At 37.6% G+C, this 27,754-nt stretch overlaps 1 protein-coding gene across 2 annotated transcripts in view; it reads right to left on the reverse strand.

The window, feature by feature from the left end:
• Positions 1–26,398, reverse strand: part of c5 (complement component 5) — a 123,232-nt gene extending 96,834 nt beyond the window's left edge. For both annotated transcript variants that reach the window (XM_059638287.1, XM_059638286.1), the window contains exons 1-9: positions 26,286–26,398; positions 25,314–25,506; positions 17,154–17,316; positions 16,430–16,500; positions 16,029–16,120; positions 12,802–12,884; positions 8,572–8,662; positions 2,806–2,914; positions 570–696 (exon numbers count right to left, since the gene is read on the reverse strand). In XM_059638287.1, coding sequence (XP_059494270.1) covers positions 570–696; positions 2,806–2,914; positions 8,572–8,662; positions 12,802–12,884; positions 16,029–16,120; positions 16,430–16,500; positions 17,154–17,316; positions 25,314–25,506; positions 26,286–26,350 — 994 coding nt within the window. In that variant the 5' untranslated portion in view covers positions 26,351–26,398. The remainder of the gene's footprint in view (positions 1–569; positions 697–2,805; positions 2,915–8,571; positions 8,663–12,801; positions 12,885–16,028; positions 16,121–16,429; positions 16,501–17,153; positions 17,317–25,313; positions 25,507–26,285) is intronic.
• Positions 26,399–27,754: the final 1,356 nt, after the last annotated feature.

Here is a 27,754-nt window from a genome sequence, read left to right on the forward strand (position 1 = left end):
CCTTCCCCAGATAAGGAGACTAAAACTGCACATAATACTTTAGATTTTACGATAGACACTGCTATAAACACAGGAGTTCCAAAAATAAGTTCCACTCACCCACGTAAAATCCCTTGCCCTCACTGGAACACACCCCATACCTGTCAAACTAATGACAGCCCTGACTCTGAACGGTGCAATTCCTGGTTGTCCATTAACATCACAAACTGCAAATTGTAGCCAACCCAAGATGTGAAGTCTGAGGTTTCACAGATGATTTGAACGATGCTCAGCTGCTTGTGATGGGCTAGGAAAGCTGCAGGCATTTATTCTCCAAGTGGAATCAAAGAAACAGCTAAAATTGTGATTGCAGGTCTGCAAGTCAAACCATCGCCCACATTCTGGGAGATCCATTCCTTGTGGCATCCTAGCCATTTACATCACATCAGCTGAAGACATTGGATGGATTGTAAACCTCAACATCAAACTTAATGCTTCCCTAGAGAAGCATTTTTAAATTGGAGAAGCATGCGGTACATAAATACATTGACATTGATCATTTTCTTTTCTTTTGAGTTATTATCTTGTACCTGAAGAATCTTGAATTGTCACTCCAATGTACAAAAAGTCTCCATCAAGAGCCTCAATACTGCCTCGGTGTATCACTTCAGTTGCAGCTTTTGTGTTGAACTGTACAGTTACTTCTCCATTTGACATCTAATGAGGAACCAAAGACAACTAATTATATAATCTAATGCCATGCTAAATAGTTCAAATCAATTGAAGCTTTAGTTGTTCTAAACAGTCAAAGCATAATACTTTACTAAGTGACATTGTAGATTGTAATCAGCTATTGCAAGCCAGTGATGTCAAACAAAAATAGCGCCAGGTCAATTAATGCACAATTATCTTTCTTGGTGATATGATTGTGGGGAAGATGAGTGGTTTAGTTTAGGAACAGAATAGTGACTAAGGGTTATATTGCCCAGAAAGTGGAAGTGTTGGGAAAGATGAGGGGAAATCGGAGAACACAAGGTGGGAGGAAAGAAAAAGCATTCAAGTAATACCGTTGAAATGCAATGTGGTGCTGAAGTGTATGAGTGAATCTCCAAACCCCAAGATTGCAGTAAACATAGGATGGAGCACAGGATATGGGGCAAAGCATCTGGATCTCCACTTCATTCTTGCTGCAATTGTGTCATTGCACTGTTATTTTGCAAATCCTGATGGAAGAATTTAAAGATGCCCTACAGCCCTGACTAAATGCTTCCACCCATTTACAGCTTCAAGTTTCACAAGATGATAGGTCAAAAAACGAGCAAAAACACTGGTGCCAGTATATACTAAAATAGGTGGCAGGTAAAGTAACAGCGGCAGCAGAGCTTAAGAAAACCTAAAATATTAGAGGCTTGAAGAAGTATTGAAAACAATTTTCTTTGGCCATAAAGAGAGGGCCTGGGCAAAACAAATGGGAAAGTCCAAGAGGACCACCTAATGTGAAGCTTTCCAATACAGTATGATAAACAGTTTTACCATTATAAAGTATTAACTCAAAAAATGGCTGTAAAACTGTAGGTTAATGTGCACCATCAGCAACATTTTTAATAGGAACAAGAAAGACCATTCAGCCTTTCAAGCCTAATCTGCAATTCAATTAGATTGTGGCTCATCACTTACTTCACTGCCACTTTTCCACAATATCTTCATACTCACTCATGCCATTCGTATCCAGAAAGCTCTTGATTTCTGTCTAAATGACTAGGGTTCCAGAGCCCTTGGGGGTTGGAAATCATAAAATTCATTACTCCTCAAGACAAGAAACTCCTCTTCATCTCTGTTTTAAAAGGCCTACAGCTTATCTTGGTCCACAGGTCTGGCAGTATGTGTGGAGAGAAGTCAAAGTTGATGTTTCGGATCTAATGTTAACTCTGATTTCTCTCCACAAATGCTGCCAGTATTGCTGAGCTTTTCCAGGAATTTCAGTTTTTGTTTCTAATTTCCAGCTTCAGCAGTTCTTTTGGCTCTTATCTTGGTCCCTTATTTAAGAGTGCTAACCCACTTCCTTTACCTTCATGTGTATCCATACTAACTGCTGAATATCCTTAGACAGTCAGTTCATGCTTTGGGTCAACCTATAGCTACATCTCCATAATAGGAATTAAATCAAACCATTTACCCCAATTCATTCATTCAAATAATCAACCATTTAATGAATGCTATATAGAACATAGAACATAGAACATAGAACAGTACAGCACAGAACAGGCCCTTCAGCCCACGATGTTGTGCCGACCATTGATCCTCATGTATGCACCCTCAAATTTCTGTGACCATATGCACGTCCAGCAGTTTCTTAAATGACCCCAATGACCTTGCTTCCACAACTGCTGCTGGCAACGCATTCCATGCTCTCACAACTCTCTGTGTAAAGCACCCGCCTCTGACATCCCCTCTATTCTTTCCTCCAACCAGCTTAAAACTATGACCCCTCGTGTTAGCCATTTCTGCCCTGGGAAATAGTCTCTGGCTATCAACTCTATCTATGCCTCTCATTATCTTGTATACCTCAATTAGGTCTCCTCTCCTCCTCCTTTTCTCCAATGAAAAAAGTCCGAGCTCAGTCAACCTCTCTTCATAAGGTAAACCCTCCAGTCTAGGCAGCATCCTGGTAAACCTCCTCTGAACCCTCTCCAAAGCATCCACATCTTTCCTATAATAGGGCGACCAGAACTATATGCTTCATGAGTATCACAAAGCTGAAGCTAGACATCCAAAATTGAGGTAGGATAACTGAAATTCTAATCATCATTTCATGTTTTACCTTACCCTAAGGGTTTGTGCTGCATGTGGCATTAGATGTTTCGTACCATCTTTTTCCAGAATTCCAAAACGAACAAACACATATGCTGATGTGATTGTTTTTTTATAAAAATAGCTGTAAATTTATGAAAAGAATGTATCATTAACTTGAGTGAAATAACACTATTTTAAAAAACAAAAAGTTCTAGATTTTGATCACAAGAATGTATAAGGAGCAGCATTAAACTGGCAAAATTTAATTGGCTTTGAAGTACTATGCATGGGGGGAGTCAGTTAGCTCAGTTGGCTGGATGGCTAATTTGTGATGCAGAGTGACACTAACATTCCCGCACCAGCTGAGCTTACCATGAAAGTCCCTCCTTCTCAACTCTCCCCTTTTCTGAGGTATCGTGACCTATACGGTCACCAATAGTCATCTCTCTAATAAGACAGCAACTCTATGGTCCTCTGGTTCAATGACAAATTATTTATTTACTGTAAGTTCAACAATAATGAAAAAACACTCTATGAACTAGAAAATTATGACATACCTGCTATGTGATCATAACACAGGAATTGTCAAATGGTGATCCACAAGGTTTCATTTGTAACTATTAAGCTCTATTTATGAATACTTGTCTGTTAGTGGCTCCAGGAATTTCTTTTCCTAAGTACTTATGAAAACGCCATATTTCCTTCAGTGACTCTTCTCCAATGACCAAAAGTACTCTCAGCTAACCTGTTCAGATTCTTGAAAACAAATACTTCCCCAATGGAATATTACCTTTTATTTGCAACAATCTGATAGTTTCACAGCATTGGATTTACTGGCATTGGTTGTTGGCCAAACAAACCCATTACAACTATTCCTGAATGCCACAACAAGATTACAAGCCAATCAAGAGTTATGAAGTAGACATGAGGCTTCCTAAGACCCAAATAACAAATGTTCAGTCTCTGAGAACTGATCAGCAATCGGACCCCGCGGTTCTTCAGCATAAGCAATATTATTTGCTTAGGTGGAAGTTTAAATTCCATCCATGGTCACCATTTCTGATACTATATTTTTATTTCAGATTTATTATTTTAATTGAACTTTTTTTCCCAGTTAGCGAGGTTTGAATTTATGACCTGGATTTTATGTGAGCTCAGGAAAACTTGACCAGCATATTTTTGTGCAGTTCAAAATTCACACTTGAACCATGTGCAACTTTGCTTGGATCTTTTCACACAGCAGTCAGGTTCATTTTGCAAGCCATGATGGAATGCAAGAGGAGTTAGGGTGCAGAAATGGACCTAGTATAAAGCTCACCTTAGTTCTCCAAGACAGCAGCCCAGCTCCCAAAGTAATTTACAGACCCCTGAAAGTCACATACCACCCTCTCCTGGCTCTCTCCTCACCCTATGCCCCTTCAGATTTTCTAAGTCAACTTCATGCCTACATGTATCCTTTATAACCACTTATCCTGTATACACTGCACATTCATTTGAAGTTGTGCAGTAGCAACAGAATTATTTTAAATTCATCGGAAAAATTTAGACTTACAGCAAGCTCATGAAAACCTGAATTCAAACACGTCATTATTGACACTGGAAAAATAACAAGCAAAAGAAAATCTAGTCCTTTACATGCCTATCCTGCTTAAAAACAAATAAGAAAGCACAACAAAGACATAATTTGATCGTATAGGCTCTTAAAAGTTTCAGTATTCTTGCACTAATAGAGCCCCAGATGAGCAGAAGGTTTTGAATCCCAAACAAATATTCACAATGACTATAGTTGTCATAAGAATAGCTTCCAACTACTGAAGAGCACAGAACAGTATCCCATTTTTCATTTCAAAGAGAGTGTTTGTCAATCAATGCAAGGAAAGAGGTGTCAAAGATTTATTTCAATGTTAAAAGCTAATATTATTTACAGCTACTTGTGCAATACGCAATCTGGTACAGACATCCAAAAGTGTCAAAATGTTTCATAATTTTCAGCATATTCCTGGCTCCTTGACAAGCTTCTCTCAGTGGTCAGTACTAAAAAATCATTCAAGAATACTGTTCAGGCAAAAGAGTAGTCTTCACAATGGGGACCTGAGCCTTGGAAGAGGTGTGCATCCATTCTGCACCCGATGCATTCACAAAAGCTTCTAAAGGCTGCCCAAAATGAGAACGGGGTTTGGGATGCACAAGGAAGTTGTTTCTCTAGCAAAATTAATTCAGCAATCATCTTCAGCTGTTTCATTAATGACTTTCCCTCTGTTGTAAGATTAGAAATGGCCTTCTAGAGATAGTGTCCCTACCCTAGACAGGAAGGACCAAGTTCGAGTCCCATCTGCTCCAGAAATGTATAATAACAACTCTGAACAGATTAAAAATTTTTAAGGTTAGAAATGAGGATGCTTGCTGATGCTAGTAAAATATTCAGTACGATTTGCATCTCCTCAGATAATGGAATAGCCTGTGTTCATATGTGGTATGGTGTGGGCAAAATTTAGGTTTGGACTTATAAATGGCAAACAACATTCATGCCATTTACACGCAAGCTATGATGATCTTCAAGACGAAAAAATAAAACCACTACTTCTTGACATTCAATGGCATTACCATTGCTGAAACACTCCCTTATCAACATCTTTAGAGTTACCAATCATCACAAACTGAAATGGACCAGTCATATACATACTGAGACAACAAGTCAGAAGTTGGACATTTTGTGGCATGTAACTCATCTCCTGGCCCTCTAAAAGCCTGTCCACAAGGCACAAGTCAAGACTATGATAGAAAACTCTCCACTTGCTTGATGAGTACAGCTCCAACAATACTCAAGAAGCTTGAAATCACCGAGAACAAAGCACTCTTCTTGACTGTGTCCATATCCACACACATTAACTCCCTTCACCACTGATACACAGTAGCAGCAGTATACACATACTATCTACAAGATGCACTGCAGATATTAGCCAAGCCTCCTTCGGCAGCACCTGGCAAACACAGCACCACTGCAATCTGGAAGAACAAGAGCGACTGATTCATGGGAACACCAACAATTCCAAATTCCCTCCAAGCCACTCACCATCCTGACTTGGAAATATACCGTTATTACCTCACTGTCAATGGATCAAAATCCAGGAATTTTCTCCCTAACAGCATTGTGAGTGTATCTATACTGAATGGACAGCAACAGTTCAAGCAGCCTTCTCATCACCATTTTCTGAAGGGTAACTAGGGATGAGCAATAAATGCTGGCCTAGCCAGCAAAGCCTACATCACCTAAATAAATAAAAAAGAATGTTAGATGTTGTAGCATGAACTCAAACTTTGACAGGGCATCTGCACAAATACCTTTGCATTAGTTTGCTTTTGTAGATGTTTTTGAGTGTGTGGGTTGGACATATTCTGATGTGCTATGATAGCATAGCTAAAGTAATACTTTCCTATTTCTCCCGCTGTTTATGGCACCTACGTTGGAATTGGATGTTACATAAGTTATTGATGAATACCAATTGCTCCATCATTTCAGATACCACACTTGCTGCTTATATCCAGCATTTTCTGTTTTTATTGGACTGCTGAATCACTGGGTAAATGCACCAACTCAAAGGATTTTCCCACATGACTCTATGGCCTGAGTACAATTAAATCTTCTGAGTTGGTTACACTATGTGCTTCTACAACATCTAATGCAAGGATGAAATGAGTTAACCAGAATTTACAAGTGTGATTGTCATCAAGGTTCCCTGCTGGAAAGTGTGAGTTCCTGGACATTACAAAGAACAGGATCTGGCTATCCATGGTGGAACTGAATACAGCTTTGCTTTCACTGGAATATGTTCAACCTACAATAGCACAAATGAAAACAAAGTACTAAGCCTGGAAATGCATTGACTATTATATATGATGTCGCAATAACAGACTATAGCCCCAGATTATTTACTGACATACTGAACTAAACCTGTACAGTGTTAGGGAAACTTCAGACAGATTTAGAAAGAGGTGATAATGAGGGGCTGAATTCCCATCTCAGCAGAAATCCATCTCATGTGAATTGTGTCCCAAACTGCAGACCATGTTAATATAGCCTTTGACAAATATGCAAAAAATAGGGTTAAAACCCAGCTGGGTCCCTTGGACTGTGTGAATTAGTGGCCTGATTTGCAAGCATGGACCATTGTGCTGTGAAGGTCACAGCTTGACAGTGACTGTTAAACACCCTACAACTGCAAGTAAAAGAATTTTTTTTCTCTTGCTCTGAGTCCTGGAAGCCATGAAAACCAGTGAGGTTACCACTGTGAAGGAATATAATACAAATGCCTATTGGATAGCTTCAGAGTCAAAACTCTTTAAATCTTCTGTTTTGCCACAATGTCAGCATTACCAATATTTTCCAACTTAATAGGTTCTGAGGAAGGGTCACTGGACCCAAAACATTAATTCTGATTTTTTTCTTCGCAGATGCTGCCAGACCTACTGAGGTTCCAGCAATTTCTGTTTTTGTTGTTGCTAATAGGTGCAGTATTCCACCACCTCCTCATCACAGAACCCAGAGTCTAATGTGTGTATCTTTTTAACTGTTCTCTTTTTACCCAATTCATATTTCTAATTTGTGTGCATGTGTGTCATATTATATTAACTTTAATAATATTTAGTAACTAATAAATTTCACGCTTTCTTTAACTCAAGAATGTCTGATAAATTTGGCTCCTTTAAAAATAGAAATAGGATTAACGCAAGAAAAGGTGTCCATAAGGGAAGGAATGCTTTTCAAATTAATCTTCAACTGAGAGAGGCTTGAATTAAGAAGGGCTGAAAGTTCATCTCTCCTCACCCAGGAACAGAAGGGACTTGAAATGAATTGGGGACCAATCATAACAGCATATCTGCTCGTGAAAGATCCCACCTGGCCTTGATCAAACTACTGTTCCGCAAAAGATAAAAAATTTTGTGTTGCCTAAGTAAAACAATTATAACACTAAAGATTTATTTAATCATATAACTAATATTGGAGGAAATGACCTTATTTGTGTTAAGGGTTCAATGAAGCTTTGTAAAATGTTGGGGTTTGGCCTCAGGTGCAGAAAGGTTGAAAATCCCTGCAATAACATTCTGTCATCACCTTCCTATGAAATACTTGGATTTTCATCTGATAAAATTGTACTGAAATTATTGTTATAATGTAGTGAAATTCGTTCCTGTTTAGCTGCAACACATTATTGTAATGGTCACTACAAACACCAACTTTTATAGCATCCTTATGAACAGTATACAGCCATCTTTGTTTACTTTTATCACAATTTAGCATTATTTAATGTTTATAAAAACATTTTGAAAATTATTTTATATTTTAATCATACTACATCTCCAGAGGGAAACACCAGTAAAACACATTAATACATGGTCATACTGGAGCTTTGTGTTCAGGTATACCAGATGAGTTGGACAAATGCATGCCACTCACCAGTTTCATTGGTTTTATTTCCTGGTTCAAAATAAATTTACAATCTAACTGAATCAGTCCTCACGTAAATAGGTTTAAAACCACACATTGCAGTCACAAGATCCAATTCAGGATCATTTTTTTCAAAATGACTAATGAAGTATCACTATATATGTACTACATGAAGCAGATTCATGACAACAGAATAACAGTATCATTATCAAAGAATTGATGTATTTTTTATATGAGTCTGTCTCAATTTCTAGACTTTTTGAAGATCTGTAACTATCTTAAATAATTGATTAGTTTTCATAAAAGTTATCAATTAAATTAAATAGTAAAGGGCAGAGAGAATCAATAATTACCTTGCTGTTATCGTTATTGTAAATCGTTCAAATTCTTTAAAGGAAATGTAGTTTTTTTCTGGTTTGATAGAGATCTGAAATGTGGGTAACACTGAAAAGATATCAATTTTCTGTCAAAAAATGGTCTGGCTGGGTTACATATTTCTTCAACCACAAACTCCTTTTACTTGCATATTGATATTTCTAGTTATTTGGGTGATTAGGTTTGATTTTCAGATTGTTTCTTCAAGCATTCTTTGATGTTGTGAATATGATTTACAGTTTAGTAGATTAACAACAATTAGAATTAAGAACGATCCTAAATTTGCTAAAATTACTGACAAATATGCACTTTACTTCTCTTCTTCAATAACACAATTCAGTTTAAAATAAGAATCAAGACTTCTAATTTACTTTCAATCATTCGACCAATCACTAATCAACATAATTATTGCTCACACTCAATCAAACTCTTATTGGTTAGACTAAATCAATTTCTCTTTACTTACTGCCCTGTTCAACATAAAGCAATGATTTTAAGTGCCCTAGATTTTGCAGTGAAGATATTGGTTACCGTCAATGTTCATCATTACATGTTTCTCCTGCACATGCATGACTACTAACTGCTCTTGAAATCACTTGCATCATACTCAAACCGTCCCTTTGTTTCATGTTGGAAAACTGACTGTAATCCCGATTGACCCTCTAAATATGCTTCCCCTTTGATTTCATGCTTCCATTTGCATGAAGCACATGTAGTTTGTTTGCCACCTAAGCTGCAGCATTGATGTTCATGTAGTGCAGGGCCATTCAGTGAAATGTTTACCCCTGTTTGACTCATTAACTGCATCTGCAGTGCTGCCTACCATCAGAAGTTGACTATGTTTCCTTCTATGCAAGAAAAGCAAGTTAAACTGCAGAAGCTAGTGGTTACTCAAGCACTAAGAATGCAATGCAGAGCTGACAGAGGCCAACAGCCTCTAAGTAAACATGAAGGTGCTAAGAAAGCAAGCAAAAAGCCATGAGATGCATGGCTGTCCCTGCCTGTAGAGTGACCTGACACAAGTATGCAAAGTTTTAGGTGTTTACAGCTTAAAAGTTGAAGGCTTGGTTTCTGAGTTGATCCAAGAGCACAATGATGTAGTCAGCTGATGTTCGCTGACATGAAGTTCTGCAGATGACACACCTAGGAAGACGATGACCTTGAACCATTCAGAGATATTCTGTAGAAGAAGAAGTTGCATAATTGCCAGGACAGGCATTTGGCAGGTGCCAAGTACGCACTTCATTCCACCAACTGAGTTTTTTGGTGTAGGAGGTAGAAATTACAAGTGGCTTTAATGAGATGCAAATACATGAAAATAATGTACTTGCCATTCAAGAGTGACATTCTGATTTTGTTATTTAAGGTTTGAAGGGACAATCAAAAAAAATTACTTGACCTCTCGAATATTTTAATTTTTGTCCTATCCTTAGTCCTATACTTTCACCATACCAAAGAGGGGGAAATTCTGTCCACAATTCTTAAATTTGAAGCAGAAAATGCTAGACATACTCAACAGATCTCATAGAACATAGATGAAGAACAATCAGCCTGAAACTATTACATCTACACTTGCCCCCACACCTCCTCCCTCACCCCTATCCCAGGCCCCAAGATGACTTTCCACATTAAGCAGAGGTTCACCTGCACATCTGCCAATGTGGTATACTGCATCCACTGTACCCGGTTGTGGCTTCCTCTACATTGGGGAAAACAAGCAGAGGCTTGGGGACCGCTTTGCAGAACACCTCCGCTCGGTTCGCATTAAACAACTGCACCTCCCAGTCGCAAACCATTTCCACTCCCCCTCCCATTCTTTAGATGACATGTCCATCATGGGCCTCCTGCAGTGCCACAATGATGCCACCCGAAGGTTGCAGGAACAGCAACTCATATTCCGCTTGGGAACCCTGAAGCCCAATGGTATCAATTTGGACTTCACCAGCTTCAAAATCTCCCCTTCCCCCACCGCATCCCAAAACCAGCCCAGTTTGTCCCCTCCCCCCACTGCACCACACAACCAGCCCAGCTCTTCCCCCCCACCCACTGCATCCCAAAACCAGTCCAACCTGTCTCTGCCTCCCTAACCAGTTCTTCCTCTCACCCATCCCTTCCTCCCACCCCAAGCCACACCTCCATCTCCTACCTACTAACCTCATCCCACCTCCTTGACCTGTCCATCTTCCCTGGACTGACCTATCCCCTCCCTACCTCCCCACCTATGCTCTCTTCTCCACCTATCTTCTTTTCTCTCCATCTTCGGTCCGCCTCCCCCTCTCTCTCTATTTATTCCAGAACCCTCACCCCATCCCCCTCTCTGATGAAGGGTCTAGGCCCGAAACGTCAGCTTTTGTGCTCCTGAGATGCTGCTGGGCCTGCTGCGTTCATCCAGCCTCACATTTCATTATCTTGGATTCTCCAGCACCTGCAGTTCCCACTATCACTAAGCCTGAAACATTTATTTGTTTTTCTCTCTGCAGCTGCTATCAACCTGAGTATTTCCAGCAGGTCATGTTTTTGTTTCAGAATTCCAAAATCCACAGTACTTTTTTTCTTAAAAACTGCTTTTTCTTTTGGTCTCTTCCTCCTCTAATTCAACTAGGGTGATGTAATGTAAGTGGTGAGAGGAGCTGAGATGATGAGCATCATTCCAGCTGTATGTTGTAATATTTATACAGTTCTGGGTGCCACATTATAGGAAGGATGTGAACACATTGGACATAGTGCAAAAGTGATTTACAAGAATGGTTCCAAGGATGAGAAACCTCATTTATGAGGACAGATTTAAGTAGCTGGGACCATTCTGCTTGTAGAGCTGAAAACTAAAAAGAGATCTGATAGACGTTTTCAAAATCATGACTGAACTGGATAGATTGGGAGAAACCGTTCCAATTCATAATAGGAACAAGAACAAGAGGGAGTAAATTTAAAGTAATCTGCAAAAGAATATAAGGTGAAGGGAAGAAAACCTTTTCACTCAGTGAGTAGTTAGAAAATAGAATGCAGCAAGAACATAAGTTATTGGAAAAACTCAGCAGGTCTGGCAGCATTTGTGAAAAGAAATCACAGTTAAATTGTCGGGTCCATTGACCCTTTTAACTCTGACTTTTCTTCACAGATGCTGCCAGATCTGCAGAGCTTTTCCAGCAACTTCTGTTTTCGTTTCTGATACACAGCATTTGCAGTTCTTTTGGTTTTTATTTAGCAAATGGAATGCACTGCCTGGAAATGTGGTGGAGCTAGTTTCAATGCAAGCATTCATGAAATCATTGGAAAATTATTTGGACAAAATTAATATGCAAAATCAAGAAGATTGACCATTGGTAATAATGCTCATTTAACAAGCTGGTGCAAGCACAACAGGCCAAATGGCCTACTTCTGCAGCACAGACTGCAGCGGTTCTGTGAATGTTAAAGTATATTAGCTCAAAAACACATTTTCTTAAAGTGGTTTTGACATATCCAAAACTAGCATTACAGAATTATACAAACAATTTTAAAATATAGGAGAAAACCTGATCTACTTCATTCAAAATTGATAAAGAATCAATCTGCAACCATTATTATCTTATTACTGGTTAATATTACTATTTTATAATGAGATGACAAATAACCCATTGTCTTTGCATAAAAACAGAATAAGTAGTTTGAACTTGTTGATTTAAAAGAAGTAATGGGTTCCCAGTTGACTAACACTTTTGTTCCTTAGCATTTTGATTTTCTTGATTAGTGAGCATATTTCCCTTCAGTTTTAATCGATACTTTTTTTTATCTATTATTAAGGATTTTTAGTCTTATCAGTAGAAATATTTGCCATGTGACATTACATCATGTGACAGGAGGAACTTTTTCTTCCAAATAACAATGAGACTATAATTCAGTCAAAGAGAGTGCCTTATTTTTCAACAATATAAAACGTCAAGTGAACAGGAAATGTTTTCTAAGTTCCAGTAAAATCTTATGTGGTGTAATAACCATTCTATGACCTTACAATATCTCTTTACATTAAACTGCAATTTTCAAAGATTGATGATCTCCATGAACATGTAAGAAATGTAAATGTGGATTGTCATAATTTGTTTCTGCTCAAAGCAGTTCTTTAGTGCAAAAGCAACTTTCAAGTTGAAGGTTGTTGCAAATGAAAAATAATTCAGAGAATTCACTCTCATTTCTCCACACTAATGTTATAATTTTAAGTACTGGTCTACCATATTCTTTGATCTCGAATTGTGTTGATGTAGATGTTGAGAAGTCATTTTTGTATACAGCTTCTATTTTCCATAAGCCGTATCTGAAAAGAAAATCAGTGCAATTTAATTTAAACAACATTTTTAATCTATCCAGCTCTATATAACTTTTCTGTTCATTAGTTATGTAATATACATGCCATTTCGGTTCTGCTACTGAAACCTAAGAAACACAAGGACTAAGTAATGAGCATCAAAGAGATATACAAAATATAGCCAAAGTATTTTAATATAATCGTGAAAACAGGTAGATTATTTTATCAGTGTGCAATGTGGAACAGAAAATCATGATGGGGTTATAAGTAAACTATTGACTGAATTTCCTTCAGAAAATGCCACAATGGCATTGAATTTGGAAGGATAGGTCAGATGCATTAAAATTTCTGTTGCTCAAAATATTACGATTTCGCTGTGATCCAATTTTTTTGTTCAATGCGAGCTTAAATTATGTTGCCAATTAAATGAGCTTCTCGGTGATAAAGTGGAGAATTGTACGGTACTTGGGTAGTCTGATATCCCACACAATTACAACAGGAAAGTTTAAAAAGCAGTAGTAAGGAAATTTTAAACGTGGGTTCACAGGGGTGGTATTGGTAGTTTGCTCAGAACCATAGTTTATTAATCGAAAAAAAATTAGAAAAGGATTCCCAAATAATTTTTTTCACATTTCTTGAAGAAGCAATGTAATTCAACTGCATCTGTAAGTTTAATTTGTAGAAAATATATCCTTTTTAATTGTTCTAATGTTATGAAAGCTAAGCAAAAGTATATCCAATGAGATTTATAAATGCATGGAAACAAGAACAAAAATATGCAACATCCAAATGAAGTAATTTTGCAAAGAGCAAATTAAGAATTATGTGTTATGCAAGTTTTGCAAGGCATATTCAATGTAAGTTTTGTTACTATACAGTAAATGTCAAGTTTTTTAAAGGTGGAACTTGTATCTGTCTACCTAGCTGAAGGGCATTATAGTGGAGGAATGGAACATGCTTCTGTTTTTGGCTTGTGGAATTCATCAACCATTTGGATTAATGGTATTGTTGCTTAGAAATACTAACAAGTTTATTCAACTTTGCACCATTAGTGCAATTTTACTTCAAGTATAAAACAGCACCTCCATCACATTGTATTCAAAGTAACAAAGCTGGCATATAAAATTTTATCTGGGCCTGTAAACCATGCAAGCCATAGTAGAAGTGTAATTTTCCATAGTTTCTTTCAGGTTCACATGAAGGAATGCTGAGACTTGTGAGTTTTGAGAAGATTTGTAGCTCAGGTTGAGGTTCTGGATGTAAGTTTGCTCGCTGAGCTGGAAGGTCGTTTTCAGATGTTTCGCCACCATTCTAGGTAACATCATCAGTGAGCCTCTGGTGAAGCGCTGGTGTTATGTCCTGCTTTCTATTTATCTGTTTAGGTTTTCTTGGGTTGGTGATGTCATTACCTCCATTGGTGATGTCATTTCCTGTTCTTTTTCTCAGAGGGTGGTAGATGGGCTCCAAATCAATGTGTTTGTTGATGGAGTTCCGGTTGGAATGCCATGCTTCTAGGAATTCTTGCGCGTGTCTCTGTTTGGCTTGACCTAGGATGAATGTGTTGTCCCAATCAAAGTGGTGTCCTTCCTCGTCTGTATGTAAGGATACGAGTGATAGTGGGTCATGTTGTTTTGTGGCTAGTTGATGTTCATGTATCCTGGTGGCTAGCTTTCTGCCAGTTTGTTCAATGTAGTGTTTGTCACAGTTCTTGCAAGGTATTTTGTAAATGACGTTCGTTTTGCTTGTTGTCTGTATAGGGTTTTTTAAGTTCATTACCTACTGTTTTAGTGTGTTGGTGGGTTTGTGGGCTACCCTGATGCCAAGAGGTCCGAGTGGTCTGGCAGTCATTTCCAAAATGTCTTTGATGTAGGGGAGAGTGGTTATGGTTTCTGAGCCCGTTTTGTCTGTTTGTTTGGGTTTGTTGCTGAGAAATCGGCGGACTGTGTTCATTGGGTACCCATTCTTTTTGAATACGCTGTAGAGGTGATTTTCTTCTGCTCTTCGTAGTTCCTCTGTGCTGCAGTGTGTGGTGGTTCGTTGGAATAATGTTCTAATGCAGCTTCGTTTGTGGGTGTTGGAATAGTTGCTCCTGTAGTTCAGTATTTGGTCCGTATGTGTTGTTTTCCTGTAGACGCTGGTTTGCCAGTATGCAATATTACCCTTACTGGCATAACATTCACAAAAGAGGAGGAAAACAACATCAAACTGCCATTCCTAGATGTCACAGTAGAGCGAACAGTCAATGGGGAACTTCAAACCAACGTCTACAGGAAAACAACACATACAGACCAAACACTGAACTACAGAAGCAACCATCCCAACACCCACAAACGAAGCTGCATTCAAAAAGAACGGGTACCCAATGAACATATTCTGCCAATTTCTCAGCAGCAAACCCAAACAAACAGACCTCTTGGAATCATGGTAGCCCACAAACCCACCAACTCATTAAACAGCAGCTAACGAGCTTAAAAGACTCTATACAGACAACAAGTAAAATGAACGTCATTTACAAAATACCTTGCAAGAACTGTGACAAACACTACATTGGACAAACAGGCAGAAAGCTAGCCACCAGGATACATGAACATCAACTAGCCACAAAAAGACATGACCCACTATCACTAGTATCCTTACATACAGATGAGGAAGGACAACACTTTGATTGGGACAACACATCCATCCTAGGACAAGTCAAACAGAGACACGCACGAGAATTCTTAGAAGCATGGCATTCCAACTGGAACTCCATCAACAAACACATTGATTTGGAGCCCATCTACCACCCTCTGAGAAAAAGAACAGGAAATGACATCACCAATGCAGGTAATGACATCACCAGCCCATGGAAACCTAACAGATAAACAGAAAGCGGGACATAACACCAGCGCTTTACCAGATGCTCACGAATGATGTTACCTAGAATGGTGACAAAACGTCTGAAAACGAACCTTCCAGCTCAGTGAGCAAACTTAAATCCAAAATGCTCAGACTTATTTAAAACTAGCAGTTTGTTACTAAAAATTCTTAATGAATTAGGCATTGTAAGATTTAACTTAATAGGACTGTGGAATTCCCAAAAAAGTAAACTTGATACCGTATAAATCTGTACCTTCTTTCTGGTTATTAACAGCACTAACAAAAATAATTTACTTGGGATTAGATGGAATCTTGAAGTCAGATGCTGAAATTATTCCAGTAATATCTTCATATTCAGCGTAATCCACCTTTACTCCCTCTGGATCCTTATTAGCAAAACAAATGTAATGATTTTAATTTAATTTTCTTCTTCAAGATTTAGATACTTCTACATAAATCTTTACTAATGGTTCACTTTAAAATAAAGCATTTATTAAAAAGAGTTTCAACACACATGCTGCATATCAAGTCACCATTTCTGAGATTATGCCTAAAGTTGTCAGTTTTTAACTTATTTGAATGTCAGATTCCAACTGCTATTATGTCATATTTTGGTACAAAATTTATGATTTATAACTATAACTCTTTAAAGGAACCCCAATACATTAGTCTTTCTCTAAATTTAAGGTTTTCACCTGAAAAGTGATAGCAACTGGTTTTCTGGCAGGTTTCACTTCTTCATTGAGAGAATAAATTCGAAATTTCACTACAGATAAATAGAGCAAAAAATCATTAGAATGAAGTCGAAAGTAACGTGATTTTCAAATTTAACAGTGACTATATGCAGTTTATTTTTCTTCGGTTCAACGGACAAGATTTTTCACTCTCACTTTTCTACACTTATTCTAAGTTCCCTGAAATGAGCTAGAAAGACAATTCCAAACATAATAGACTCTCGAGGCTGGCAGTCACACTAGCATTGCACCCAATGGTGACTTTCCAAAGTGACCCCACTTACTCTACATGGGGCATCAGGTACTGTACCTCTAAGGACAAATCTTTGGCATCCTTTTTCTACATGCAGCTGGAAAAATAGTGCCTTATCATCTTTTCTTTTTGGGAATACTTCCCTTGCATGTAATACAATTTTATTTGCTCCCTTTGTGGTTCCACCTACTTACATCCATCCAAAATCAACATAATGAAAACCAAGATTGCTTAATAATGAACACGATATTCACCTTAACAGATTACTATAGAGGGAACGAAGAGGAAAATTTATCACATATATCAAGGGCAGAATTTTACTGTGGAACGTGAACACAACAAATCAAAGCACCAAGTTCAACTGTAGAATGTAACTTTTATCTAACTGACGGGAGAATTCTGCAGTTGGAAGATTAAGATTATGAATCATACCTGATTGATCAGGGGTATAAACAGGTTTGTCAGTTTGGATAAAGAGCAATCCATTATGGTAAGTCACTGGCACTTTTTCCTCTTGATTAAAGTCCTCAGAACGTGCTTTTAAGTATACATATTGTTTTTCATTTTTCTTTCTTGGTAAATCTTTTGGTGAGATCTGTACAAAATAAAAGCAGATTTGTTTTTACTTTTCATAATGCACAATTAATCTTCTAGATATTTTTAAGGTGTGACTGCACTTCATGATTTCATTCTTGAATTTTTCGATCATTTAAAGAGTTTAATGTATGAAGAAATTCAGTTCCAAACTTAATTTTTCCTTTGTGCTTTCAATTTTGCATGAACAAACTTGCAGACTTATTGTGTCAATAACACAAGAAAAATTGATTTTTTTTCTGCATTGTTACCATACCATCTTTTATTATATGTGCTTTAATAATAGTCCATAGTCGTGTGAAGGTAAACGCCCATAAAAATTTGCAGTTTTTAATATACCTTAACTTATTACTGATGAAAATATTACCAGTGAGCTATTCATCAAAACAGTGCTCATGTGTTTTTTCATGATGCAGCCTTTCCCTTTTTTTCCTTTCATTGACACTGGAGCAGCATTGAAACCACAGGCTCAGCTGATATTGGGCTGTTTTAGTGTGGCTTCAGGGGAGGCTCCCTCAAGCAGAAGCACAGCCTGATGAAACAATAACAAGGAGTAGGCTCAAGTTCAATGCCACAATGGAATTTTGATGAGAGCACCTTGTGGGATTATCATGATGTTCACCTAACAACCAACGATTGCAGCAAAAGCAGACAAATCCAGAACTGAGCATCATGCTACCTGACAGCCCCTTGTCTAGTTTATGGCTAGAGAAAAAGAGTCTTCATGAACTGATTAAATACTGGCATCATATGTGGAATCAAAGAAATATTCTACAATTTAGGACTGTTCAAGGATATGTACTTAAATGACGAAAGTGCTGATCCGTGCTTCGGGGTTGGATTTGTTTGGATTAAAATGCAATTGTGTACAAATATCCTTCCTAGGCTGATGTAGTCATATAACCTCAACCATTAGGCAAACACACCGTAGGCAGACTTCTTGACTCTATTACAATAAAGTCCTTGCGTTTAAGACAATGCTGTGTTGTATATTCGAAATGTCGTGACAAAAAAGTTACTGAGATGAGTGTCCAGAGATGAAAGAACAGCTGTGCAGCTGTGAGCTGCTACTGAAAAAATGCTAATAAAAAGTGAAAATACTACTTAAGAGAAAATGGCTGCAACTATTTCCCTACCCGCTCTTCAAATTGCTGTCGATATGAGACAGAACTGGCATTTTTTCCATCATCTTTGGCAGAAATGGTTATGGACTTGTTGAACAGGTACACGTTAATACACTTTGTCACTTTTGGGAAGAAATTGTTTCAAAATATATTCCACCCTTAAATCACTTAGAAGAACAGAAAAAAATACAAGACAGAAATTTTAAACATGTCAAAGGCTTACTTTCAGCCCCATGTATACATCATGTATGAACAGTACACACTCAATACTAAGGAACAATGTGAAAAAGAATCCAATGATCAATACATTACACAATTGATTCAACTTGTCAAAACCTGTAAATTTGTTCTAATAAAGTGTGAGCTAATTAGAGACTGGATAGTATATTCTCTTGCTTGATGTGCAGTGACCCTCTGGTTAAACTCACCACCAGTCATCTCTCTTTAATGGGACAGCAGCACTAAGGTGACTTTTAGATATATGTGATTCAAAAGTTAAAATATACCTATTGAAAAAAGATAGGCTTACACTTGGGAGAGCAATTGCCCTCTGCAGAAGTGCCAAGGTTGTGCCAGGTCTTGCATTATGCTGACAGATACTCTTAGCACACTGGCACAGTAATTAAGGGCAAAGGGCAAGACGTAAATTTGCAGAAACATCATGCTGGGGAGAAGACGAGATGTCCAGAGTGGTAAAAACAGTACTCTCATTACAAAAAGCTGAATATTTTCCAGATAAGTGTATGGCAAAATAAAAGGTAACAAATAATTACAGACGGCAACTGGAAAGACACTAACTGAAGACTCTGACAAATCATTATACACTATACAGCAAATTAGTTCAGTTAAGTCAAGGCAAGAGGTTATATTTAGTTTGTGACTGTTAGAATGAGGACTGCAGTGGGAACTTCAGATCAGTATAAAATGTCAGACTGGTGCATTATGCATTCACTAAAATCAAGCAATGAGTGATGACAATGCCAATGCTGAAATTGATGTTGAAGTCATCTTGCAATCTGACATCAGTGAGTCAGGAATGTAATGCAGTGCTACAAAGCAGAGGTTGACCCCCTTTGAGAACTAAAACCAAAACACCCAAAGAGTAGCACCTCAACCTATAATTTGTAAAAGGAGTGTGAAAGGTGATGTAACCTGCCTTTCAGCAACTTCTTGTGGTTAAATGAAAGAAACCTCTGACACTCACTTTACAATCAACAAGTAACAATTTAGTTATCTAACTCTAACAGTGAACAAGTTAACTATTAACAGACTGATTAAACCCCTTCTAACTACTAACTATTCTCAAATAAAACAAAATTCTAATGATATGCTGTTCCAATAAATACAAGTTCCACTTATGAAATAAAATAGAACTTAGTCTCTCAAAATTACAGATTACGTGTCTTCTGAAATGCCTTGTACCTTCTCCATTGAATCTTCTATCAGGAATTTTAACTAATTATGCATTGCAACCTTTGATATCTAGATGATGCTTTGTCTAAGACTTTCAGGAGTCTGTAAGAGCCAGCAATTTTCTCTTGAAAGCTGACAGCTGTTAACTCTGGCAGATGGCATTTAGTTCTCCTGTCTTTGTCCAGCTGCCCTCTTCCTTTATATCCTTGATAACATATCAATTTCTTACACCAAGATTAGTCCGATGTTGTCAAAACCATCAGATTTAAATTTAATTGGGTTTTGGTATCTCAGTGTTTGGTTCAAATTGACTGGCTAAATTCAAAATTTGTTGTCTTGGTAACAAAAGAAAACTTGGTCTTGTTTTGCTTGGCCTGCTAACTCTATGGCTTTTTGATACAAATGTTTCAATTGAGGTGTTCTCTATGTACTTTCAAACTTTCAAGCTGCTCATAGATATTTTGTTTAAACCTCTAAGCAGAGAAAAAGCACATCATCTTGTCAATGGGCCATGCAATGCTTCCCCCCATCTAGCATTTCACAAACACCAAATTCTAACTTCCTGCCTCCCAACTTACAAATTCTCTACCCAACTTTGCAACAGTAGCAAGATCAACTAGATGTATTCACATCGAAGGCACTAACATAAATAGATTGACACTATGCCCAGTTTAAGAGAGTGCCTAAACCATGTCACTTCCAGGCAGCAAAAGCAGATGCTTATTGCAGACATGCTGTCAAGAGCATCACTCCCAATAAATGAAGTGGAGGATGCTATAACAGAATATGAAATCTTTCAGGTTAAACTTGAAGCTCATGATAGACCATGAGGAAATAGGAGCAGCAGTAGGTCATTCTACCCTTTGAGACTGCTTCGCTACACAATTGGCTCAGTGGTTAGCACTGCAGCCTCACGGCACCAGGGACCCGGTTCGATTCCAGCCTCGGGTAACTGTGTGGAGTTTGCACGTTCTCCCCGTGTCTGCGTGGGTTTCCTCTCGGTGATCTGGTTTCCTCCCACAGTCCAAAGATGTGCAGGCTAGGTGGATTGGCCATGCTAAATTGCCCATAGTGTTCAGGGGTGTGTGGGTTATAGGGGGATGGGTCTGGGTGGGATGCTTCAAGGGGCGGTGTGGACTTGCTGGGCTAAAGGGCCTGTTTCCACACTGTAGGGAATCTAATCTAATCTAAAGACAATATAATCATGGCTGATCATCAAACTCAGTACCCTTTCTAGCCTAATCTTAGAACTCTTTAGCCCTAAGAACTATATCTAACTCTTTTTTGAATACATTCAAGGTTTTGGCCTCAATTACTTTCTATGGCAGAGAATTCAACAGACTCCACTCTGTGTAATGAAGGAATTTCTTTTCATCTCAGCCCTAAATTGCCTACCCCTTACAAAAACCAAAATAACTGCAGATGCTGTGAATCAGGAACAAAACAGAGGTTACTGGAAAAGCTCAGTTGGTGTGGCAGCATCTGTGAAGGAAAAAACATTTCAGGTCTGGTGACCCTTCCTCAGAATGGGTTTATCCTGTCTAGTCCTATTATAATTTTACAGGTTTCAATGAGACCATCCTCTTTCATCTAAACTCCAGCAAATATAGTCCTAACCAATCTATTGTCTCCTCGTACGTCAGCCCTGCCATTCTCAGGAATCAGTCTGGTAAATCTTCTTAACGCTTCCTCCATAGCAGAACATCCTTCCTTTGGTAACAAGGCCAAAACTGCATACAATACTCAAGGTGTAGTCTCACCAAGACCCTGCAGAATTGCAGCCAAGACAACCCTGCTCCTGTACTTGAATCTGCTCACTATGAAGGCGAAAATACCATCTGGCTTTTTCAGCGCCTTCCGCAGTTGTATGCTTACTTTCAGTGACTGGTGTACCCTCTTCTTGTTGTACCTTCTTCTTTCCCAATCTATTAAATTCAAATAATAGTGTGCCTTCCTATTTCTGATACCAAAGTGGATAATCTGACATTTATCCATATACTTCAGCTGCCATGCATTTGCTCACTCAACTTGTCTATTTCTGCATCCTCCTCACAGCTCAACCTCCCTGTTAGAGAGAATGGGAAGATATTACATTTAGTTACCTCATCTAAATTATTGATATATATTGTGAATTGCTGGTGTCAAAGCATCGATACCAGTGGCTCAGGTGTTAGCAGCGCTATCTCACAGTGCCAGGGACCTGGGTTTGATTGTAGCCTTGGGCAATTGTCTGTGTGGTGTTTGCACATTCTCACTGTGTCTGTATGGGTTAATGCCGAGTGCTCTAGTTTCGTCCCACAATTCAACGATGTGCAAGTTAGGTGGATCGGCCATGCTAAATTGTCCACAGTATCCAGGGATGTATAGGTTATGTCCATTAGCCATGGGAAAAGCAGGGATCAGGTTGAGGTGGGATGCTCTTTAGAGGTCTGTATGGATTTATTGGGCTAAATGGCTTGCTTCCACACAGTGGGGATTCTACGACCCCATGAGTCACTGCCTGCCACTTGGAAAAGTACCCATATATTGCTATTCTCTGCTTCCAGTCTACCAACCAGTTCTCAATCCATGTCAGTACACTATCCCCAATCCCAGTTTTAATTTCACATCCTAATCTCTTAGAAGAAAAAGTGGGCCCTTGAAAAAAGTCTTCTGAAAGATCAAGTAAACAACATCTACTGGAACCCTTTATTAATTCTACTTGTAAACATGCATGAAAATTTCTAATAGATTTGTCATTCATGACTTCCTTTCTTAAACATGCCAACTCGTCTGATCCGATCTTCTCACTGTTTTCCAAGTGCTCTGCTTTTAAATCTTTCCTAACGGACTCTAGCATTTTTTCCACTGCTGATATTAGGTTAACCGGCCTTTAATTCCTTGTTTTCCCTTCCGTCCTTTTTTAAATAATGAGTTTGCATTAGCAATGTTTCAATGCAGAGGAACTGTTGCAGAGTTTAAAGAATCTTGAAAGATGATCAACAATGCATCCACTATTTCTAGGGCCACTTCCGTAAGTAATTTGGGATGTAGGCTATTGGATCCTGGGGATTGATCACATTTTAATCCCATCAATCCCCCCAATGCTGTTTCCCTACTTATACTGAAAACCTTCAGTTTCGCACTCTCATTAGAAACCATGTTCCCTGTCATTTTTGGGACATTACTTGTGTCCTTCTTTGTGATGACTGTACCAAAATATGTATTTAATTAGTCTGCTATCTTTTCGATCTCTATTATAACTTCCCTTACTTCTGACTGTAATGGGCCTACATTTGTCATCACTGATCTATTTCTCTTCATAAACCAACAGAAACTTTTACAATCTGTTTGTATATTTTCTACAAGTTTATTCTTGTATTTTATTTCCCCCTTTTAATCAATCCCCTTGTCCTCCTTTGCTGAATTCTAAACTGCTCCCAACCTCAAGTCTGCTGATTTTTCTGGCCAATTTGTATTCCTCTTCTATGGACCGAATATTCTAATTCCCTTGTCAGCCATGGTCGGAACAGCTTTCCAATTTTATTTTTATGCCAGACAGGAATGAATAATTGTTGTGAGTCATCCATACATTCTTTAAATGCTCACCATTGCCAATACACCATTATCTCTTTAAGTAATGTCCCTAAATTTATCGTACTCAAATTTAATCCTGAGTGATCGCTGACTGTTCAGATGTGTTAGGATGTTCAGACTTGCACAGAATAATGTGAAATCAAACTATACAAGCTCGTCATGTTGTGATGTGGGGTGTGTGATTTATATACTTATTACAGAAAACATTTTTATTAATTAGCACCTATAGGACCAGGACTATGCCAGTCGATCAAATATTCTGAATAATCGAGTCACGTACAACCACAGTAAACCCTGATCGAGCAAATCTTCAAGACATCAACATCCCTCATGAAATCTATGTAAAAACATCTGCACACATCCTAAAATCAATGTAAGAACACACAGTAAGTTAAAGAACATAATGTAGGGCATTACGGGGGTTGCGGGGATACACACATCACGCTTAAACTTTATTTACAGCATAAATACTCGCACATTGTGGTAGATTGCAGTATTTGAGTTACAGAATATTTGCCGGTTTATCAAAAGTGCCATTTGAAAAGGTGCCAGTTAAGACAAGGTTTTCTGACATAAAATTTATTTTAAGTTTGGATGTCGGAATTTTGAATTAGTGACATATGTGTTTGATGGGTCTGAAGAATTTGATGATTAATTTATAAGTAGTTTTGTAGCTATGGTAAGTTATTTTACAATAGCTTGATAAAGAAGTAGCCTTCAGAGCTAAAGCATTTTTGATTATCTGTATCAATGAACAAGTCAAACTATAATGCATCAAGGTTTCTGTTAGAAACTTCTGGACTTTTTTTAAGCTTAGTGGAAACACTTACAGCTTCATTGGATGAGGATTGATGTGTAAAGCAGTGCTCATGAGAAAGGCAAGAGATGGTTAGATTTGTTATAATAGATTACCTTCATGCCATGACTTTAATAACAGTTCCAGACCAGAAGCATTTGGATAAAAGTTTTAAGAGTTTATTTCAAGCTAAGAATGTTTAAACTCAAGTGGATGAAAGCTCCAGGAAAAGGCTATTAGATTTTCCAGACTGACAGCTGAAACTACAACTAAATTACGCCTTTTGAGATTCCAGAGAAAGAGATTTTCTCTGGTGTAAGTTCTGTATGAGGGGTGCTTTTGGGTACTGTACAGAGATGTTTTGGGATCTGTAAAGGATTTTTTGGGGGATTAATGGGATTATATGTTACTACATGTATTAAAACCTTCCAACGTGTGTTATAAAGAAAAAGTCCAGTTAGACTACTTTATTCCAATTTATCTTGCTCAATAAATTGCTCCTTTTAAGTTAAGGCCAAATTTCCAATATTCCATGCTAATACTTCAATCAGACATCACCTTGTTAAAACTAAAACAGAACAAAATATCATCTATCAAGTCAGATTTCAGTTTGAGATCTGACTTGTCCAGTAATAACATCAACTAGGATTATAATAATATGTACATATTAGCTGTGACTAAACTTCTAAGTTCAGGTCCCACTGCTGGACTTCAACACAAAAGTGTAGGTTGACTCTACAGTGCAGTACTGAGTATGTGCTACACTGTTTGATCCCATGGCATTATTTCAAAACAAAAAATCAGGGTAAGTGTCTTAGCCAATATTTAGCCTTGATCAACATCACAGGGTAAAACTGCTTACCTAATCATTACTTTGTTGCTATTTGTCAAAGTTTATATGCATAAATTGGCTGCTACATTTTCTAGACTACAATAATCATGTCTTTCATTAGGTGTACATGATTTTGGACAATGCGGTCCTGAAAAGCAACATATAAAAGCAAATCTTAATTTCCAGCATTCAAAGGAGGTATCACAAAAGGTTGTCATAGCATCCTTTAGTTATTCAAAATCATTAAAAAAACTTACTGTCAAATGTAAAGATGCTTGAAATCCATTTTCTTTATTTATTGTAACTCCTTCCTCTGAAAAGATCTTTTTCCTGTCTGGGTAGCTGCTTAGACTGATTAAAATACGTAACGAATTTGTATATCCATATGTCTGAATCACCACAGTCTCAATTGCTCCTACTCTAAAGATCTTAGGTGCTGTAACAAGGTACCTAAAAAAAGGCAGTAAGACTCAATTTATCAGATACTTATCAATCAGAGAAACAATATGCCAAAAATCATACTCAACTATGATGCAAGCTAAATATGCCCATATAGTTTAATATGCAATAAAGGTTAACATCTATACATGGATGGGGTATCACATCATTCCATACATTTATGTAAAAAATATGATCACAACTGATTTTTTCATGCTTGGGATTTTGTTGGACTTCTGCAAAAACAGTTGAGAATCTGAAATTCAGTCAAACAAAATTAACATTGAAAAATGTAATTCTACATCCAGTACTGAATCTTAGCATGTTGCACGTTACTGTGGCATCCTTAGATTAACAAACCTTGAAGAACTTCTGAACTAATGCAGAGACAATTTAATACTCAAATGAATAATCATAGTTCAAAAAGATTTAAAATAAAAAAAAATACATTGCAGCACACATCTAATCATACTGCTTCATTTTGGTTCAAGAGGTATACAAGTCCTGGTAACTGTGTAGTCATCAAACAAAAATAAAAAAGTTAAGTAATGGTTGGTTTTGCAATGTACTTTCTTTCTGTTAGAGGAAAACTAGAAATTAAGGTTTAAAGTTAATACCTGTATGACAAAAAATTTTATGATTAAACTGATGCTAGTACTTTTTCAATAATAACTGACTAGATATTAAACTTTGGGGACCTACAAAATTTTACAGAAATGGCAAAGTAGCATCCAAAATCTCACATTGTTCATGACATAGTTTCTGAAAGGATTTTAAAATAAATTGCTTACGTGCGTTCTTGACCAATATTGCTTCGAAAGAGAGCCATAAAGCTAATAATGAAAAGAAGTTTCATATTTAGATCCTCACTACACAGTTTCAAAGTTAGTGAAAATGTTGACAAATCAAAGGTTATAGCTACTGGTTACAACCTAGTTTATTGGTAAATTGTGTCACTATTTATTTTAGGTTAATAATAAATTAATCTGGTGTGCTTACATTAAGGATTGAGGAATACTTCTGGTAAATTATTAAACAGCACTCTTCCTTCAACTTTATAAAGAATTAGAAAACAAGGATTTGGACATATCAGATTTGTATGTGTATAAATATGGCTAATTTTTTGCAGTAAAGAATCATTTCAGTTCTGTTTTCTTTGAGTATTACAGAATTATTTTTAAATTGCAAATTTTTTGCACGGTATTTAATAATGGATATAAAATAACAATTATTCTCCAGTTGCTCTCTACTCGCAGCTATTTAAAAGACAGTAATATCAGCCAGAATGGTTACTGAAGGTAGAATTATGTAAGATATCAAGATATGTATCATATGCAGAGTTGTTTCCTGATGATTCCCATACTTGTGACGAAAGTGTGACGTGTGCTGCAATCTTATCGACTAACTTGTACTTCATTTTTCAGTTGTGCACTTTCTTTGATTTGTTTGTTAATGTTACTTTCAAATACAGTTTATTAAGTATTTGACAGTTACTTTTCTTATTCCAGCTTTGTGAGTTAATAATTTCCATCTGGTAAAATCCCAGCTGATAGTAATTCTGACAAGTCAGACCTGAAGAAGGGCCTAGGCCTGAAATGTCAGCTTTCCTGCTCCTCCGATGCTGCTTGGCCTGCTGTGTTCATCCAGCTCTACACCTTGTATTCCTAGACTGAGGCCGTGCTTGACAGACCATTAAGTTTTATTTGCAGTTTGCTTACCATGATGGCCAGTCACTAAACATATTCACAAGGAACTGCCAGGTTTTCTTTGACAAAACAACATCAAAGTTTCCAACACACAAAACGAAAAAAATAACTAATTTACACTGTGTAACTAATTGAAATGGCCTTATTACAAATATCAGAAGTAAACATTCAACATTTCTCCCCCAACAACAGATTCTCAAACTTCAGTGAAACTGAAAGTTTCTTCTTCATGTTACATGGCTGTAATTGGTTTCTTTCTGACAAACTTCTGAATTTACTCAATGCCAGCTGCTTGAGTGAATATCTATTCATGAGACCTTTAAACAAACTGTTGACACATCCCATGTATCTCTAAATATGAAGAGCTTGAACTCCTTTTCTTTCTCCTTCTGCTTTTGGAGCTTTCTTACTGACATTAAACCACGTTGGACTCTTTTCTCCTGCCTTGAGTGTTCTGAAGATTGCTAAACTGCACTATTGCTCTTGCAGCTTTTTTCCGTCCCTGAATAACCTTCTTCTACCTGAAAGAAACCTCCTTACTTGGTGCCCATCTG

Source organism: Stegostoma tigrinum, chromosome 29 (genome assembly GCF_030684315.1).
Source record: "Stegostoma tigrinum isolate sSteTig4 chromosome 29, sSteTig4.hap1, whole genome shotgun sequence".
Classification (NCBI taxonomy): domain Eukaryota; kingdom Metazoa; phylum Chordata; class Chondrichthyes; order Orectolobiformes; family Stegostomatidae; genus Stegostoma; species Stegostoma tigrinum.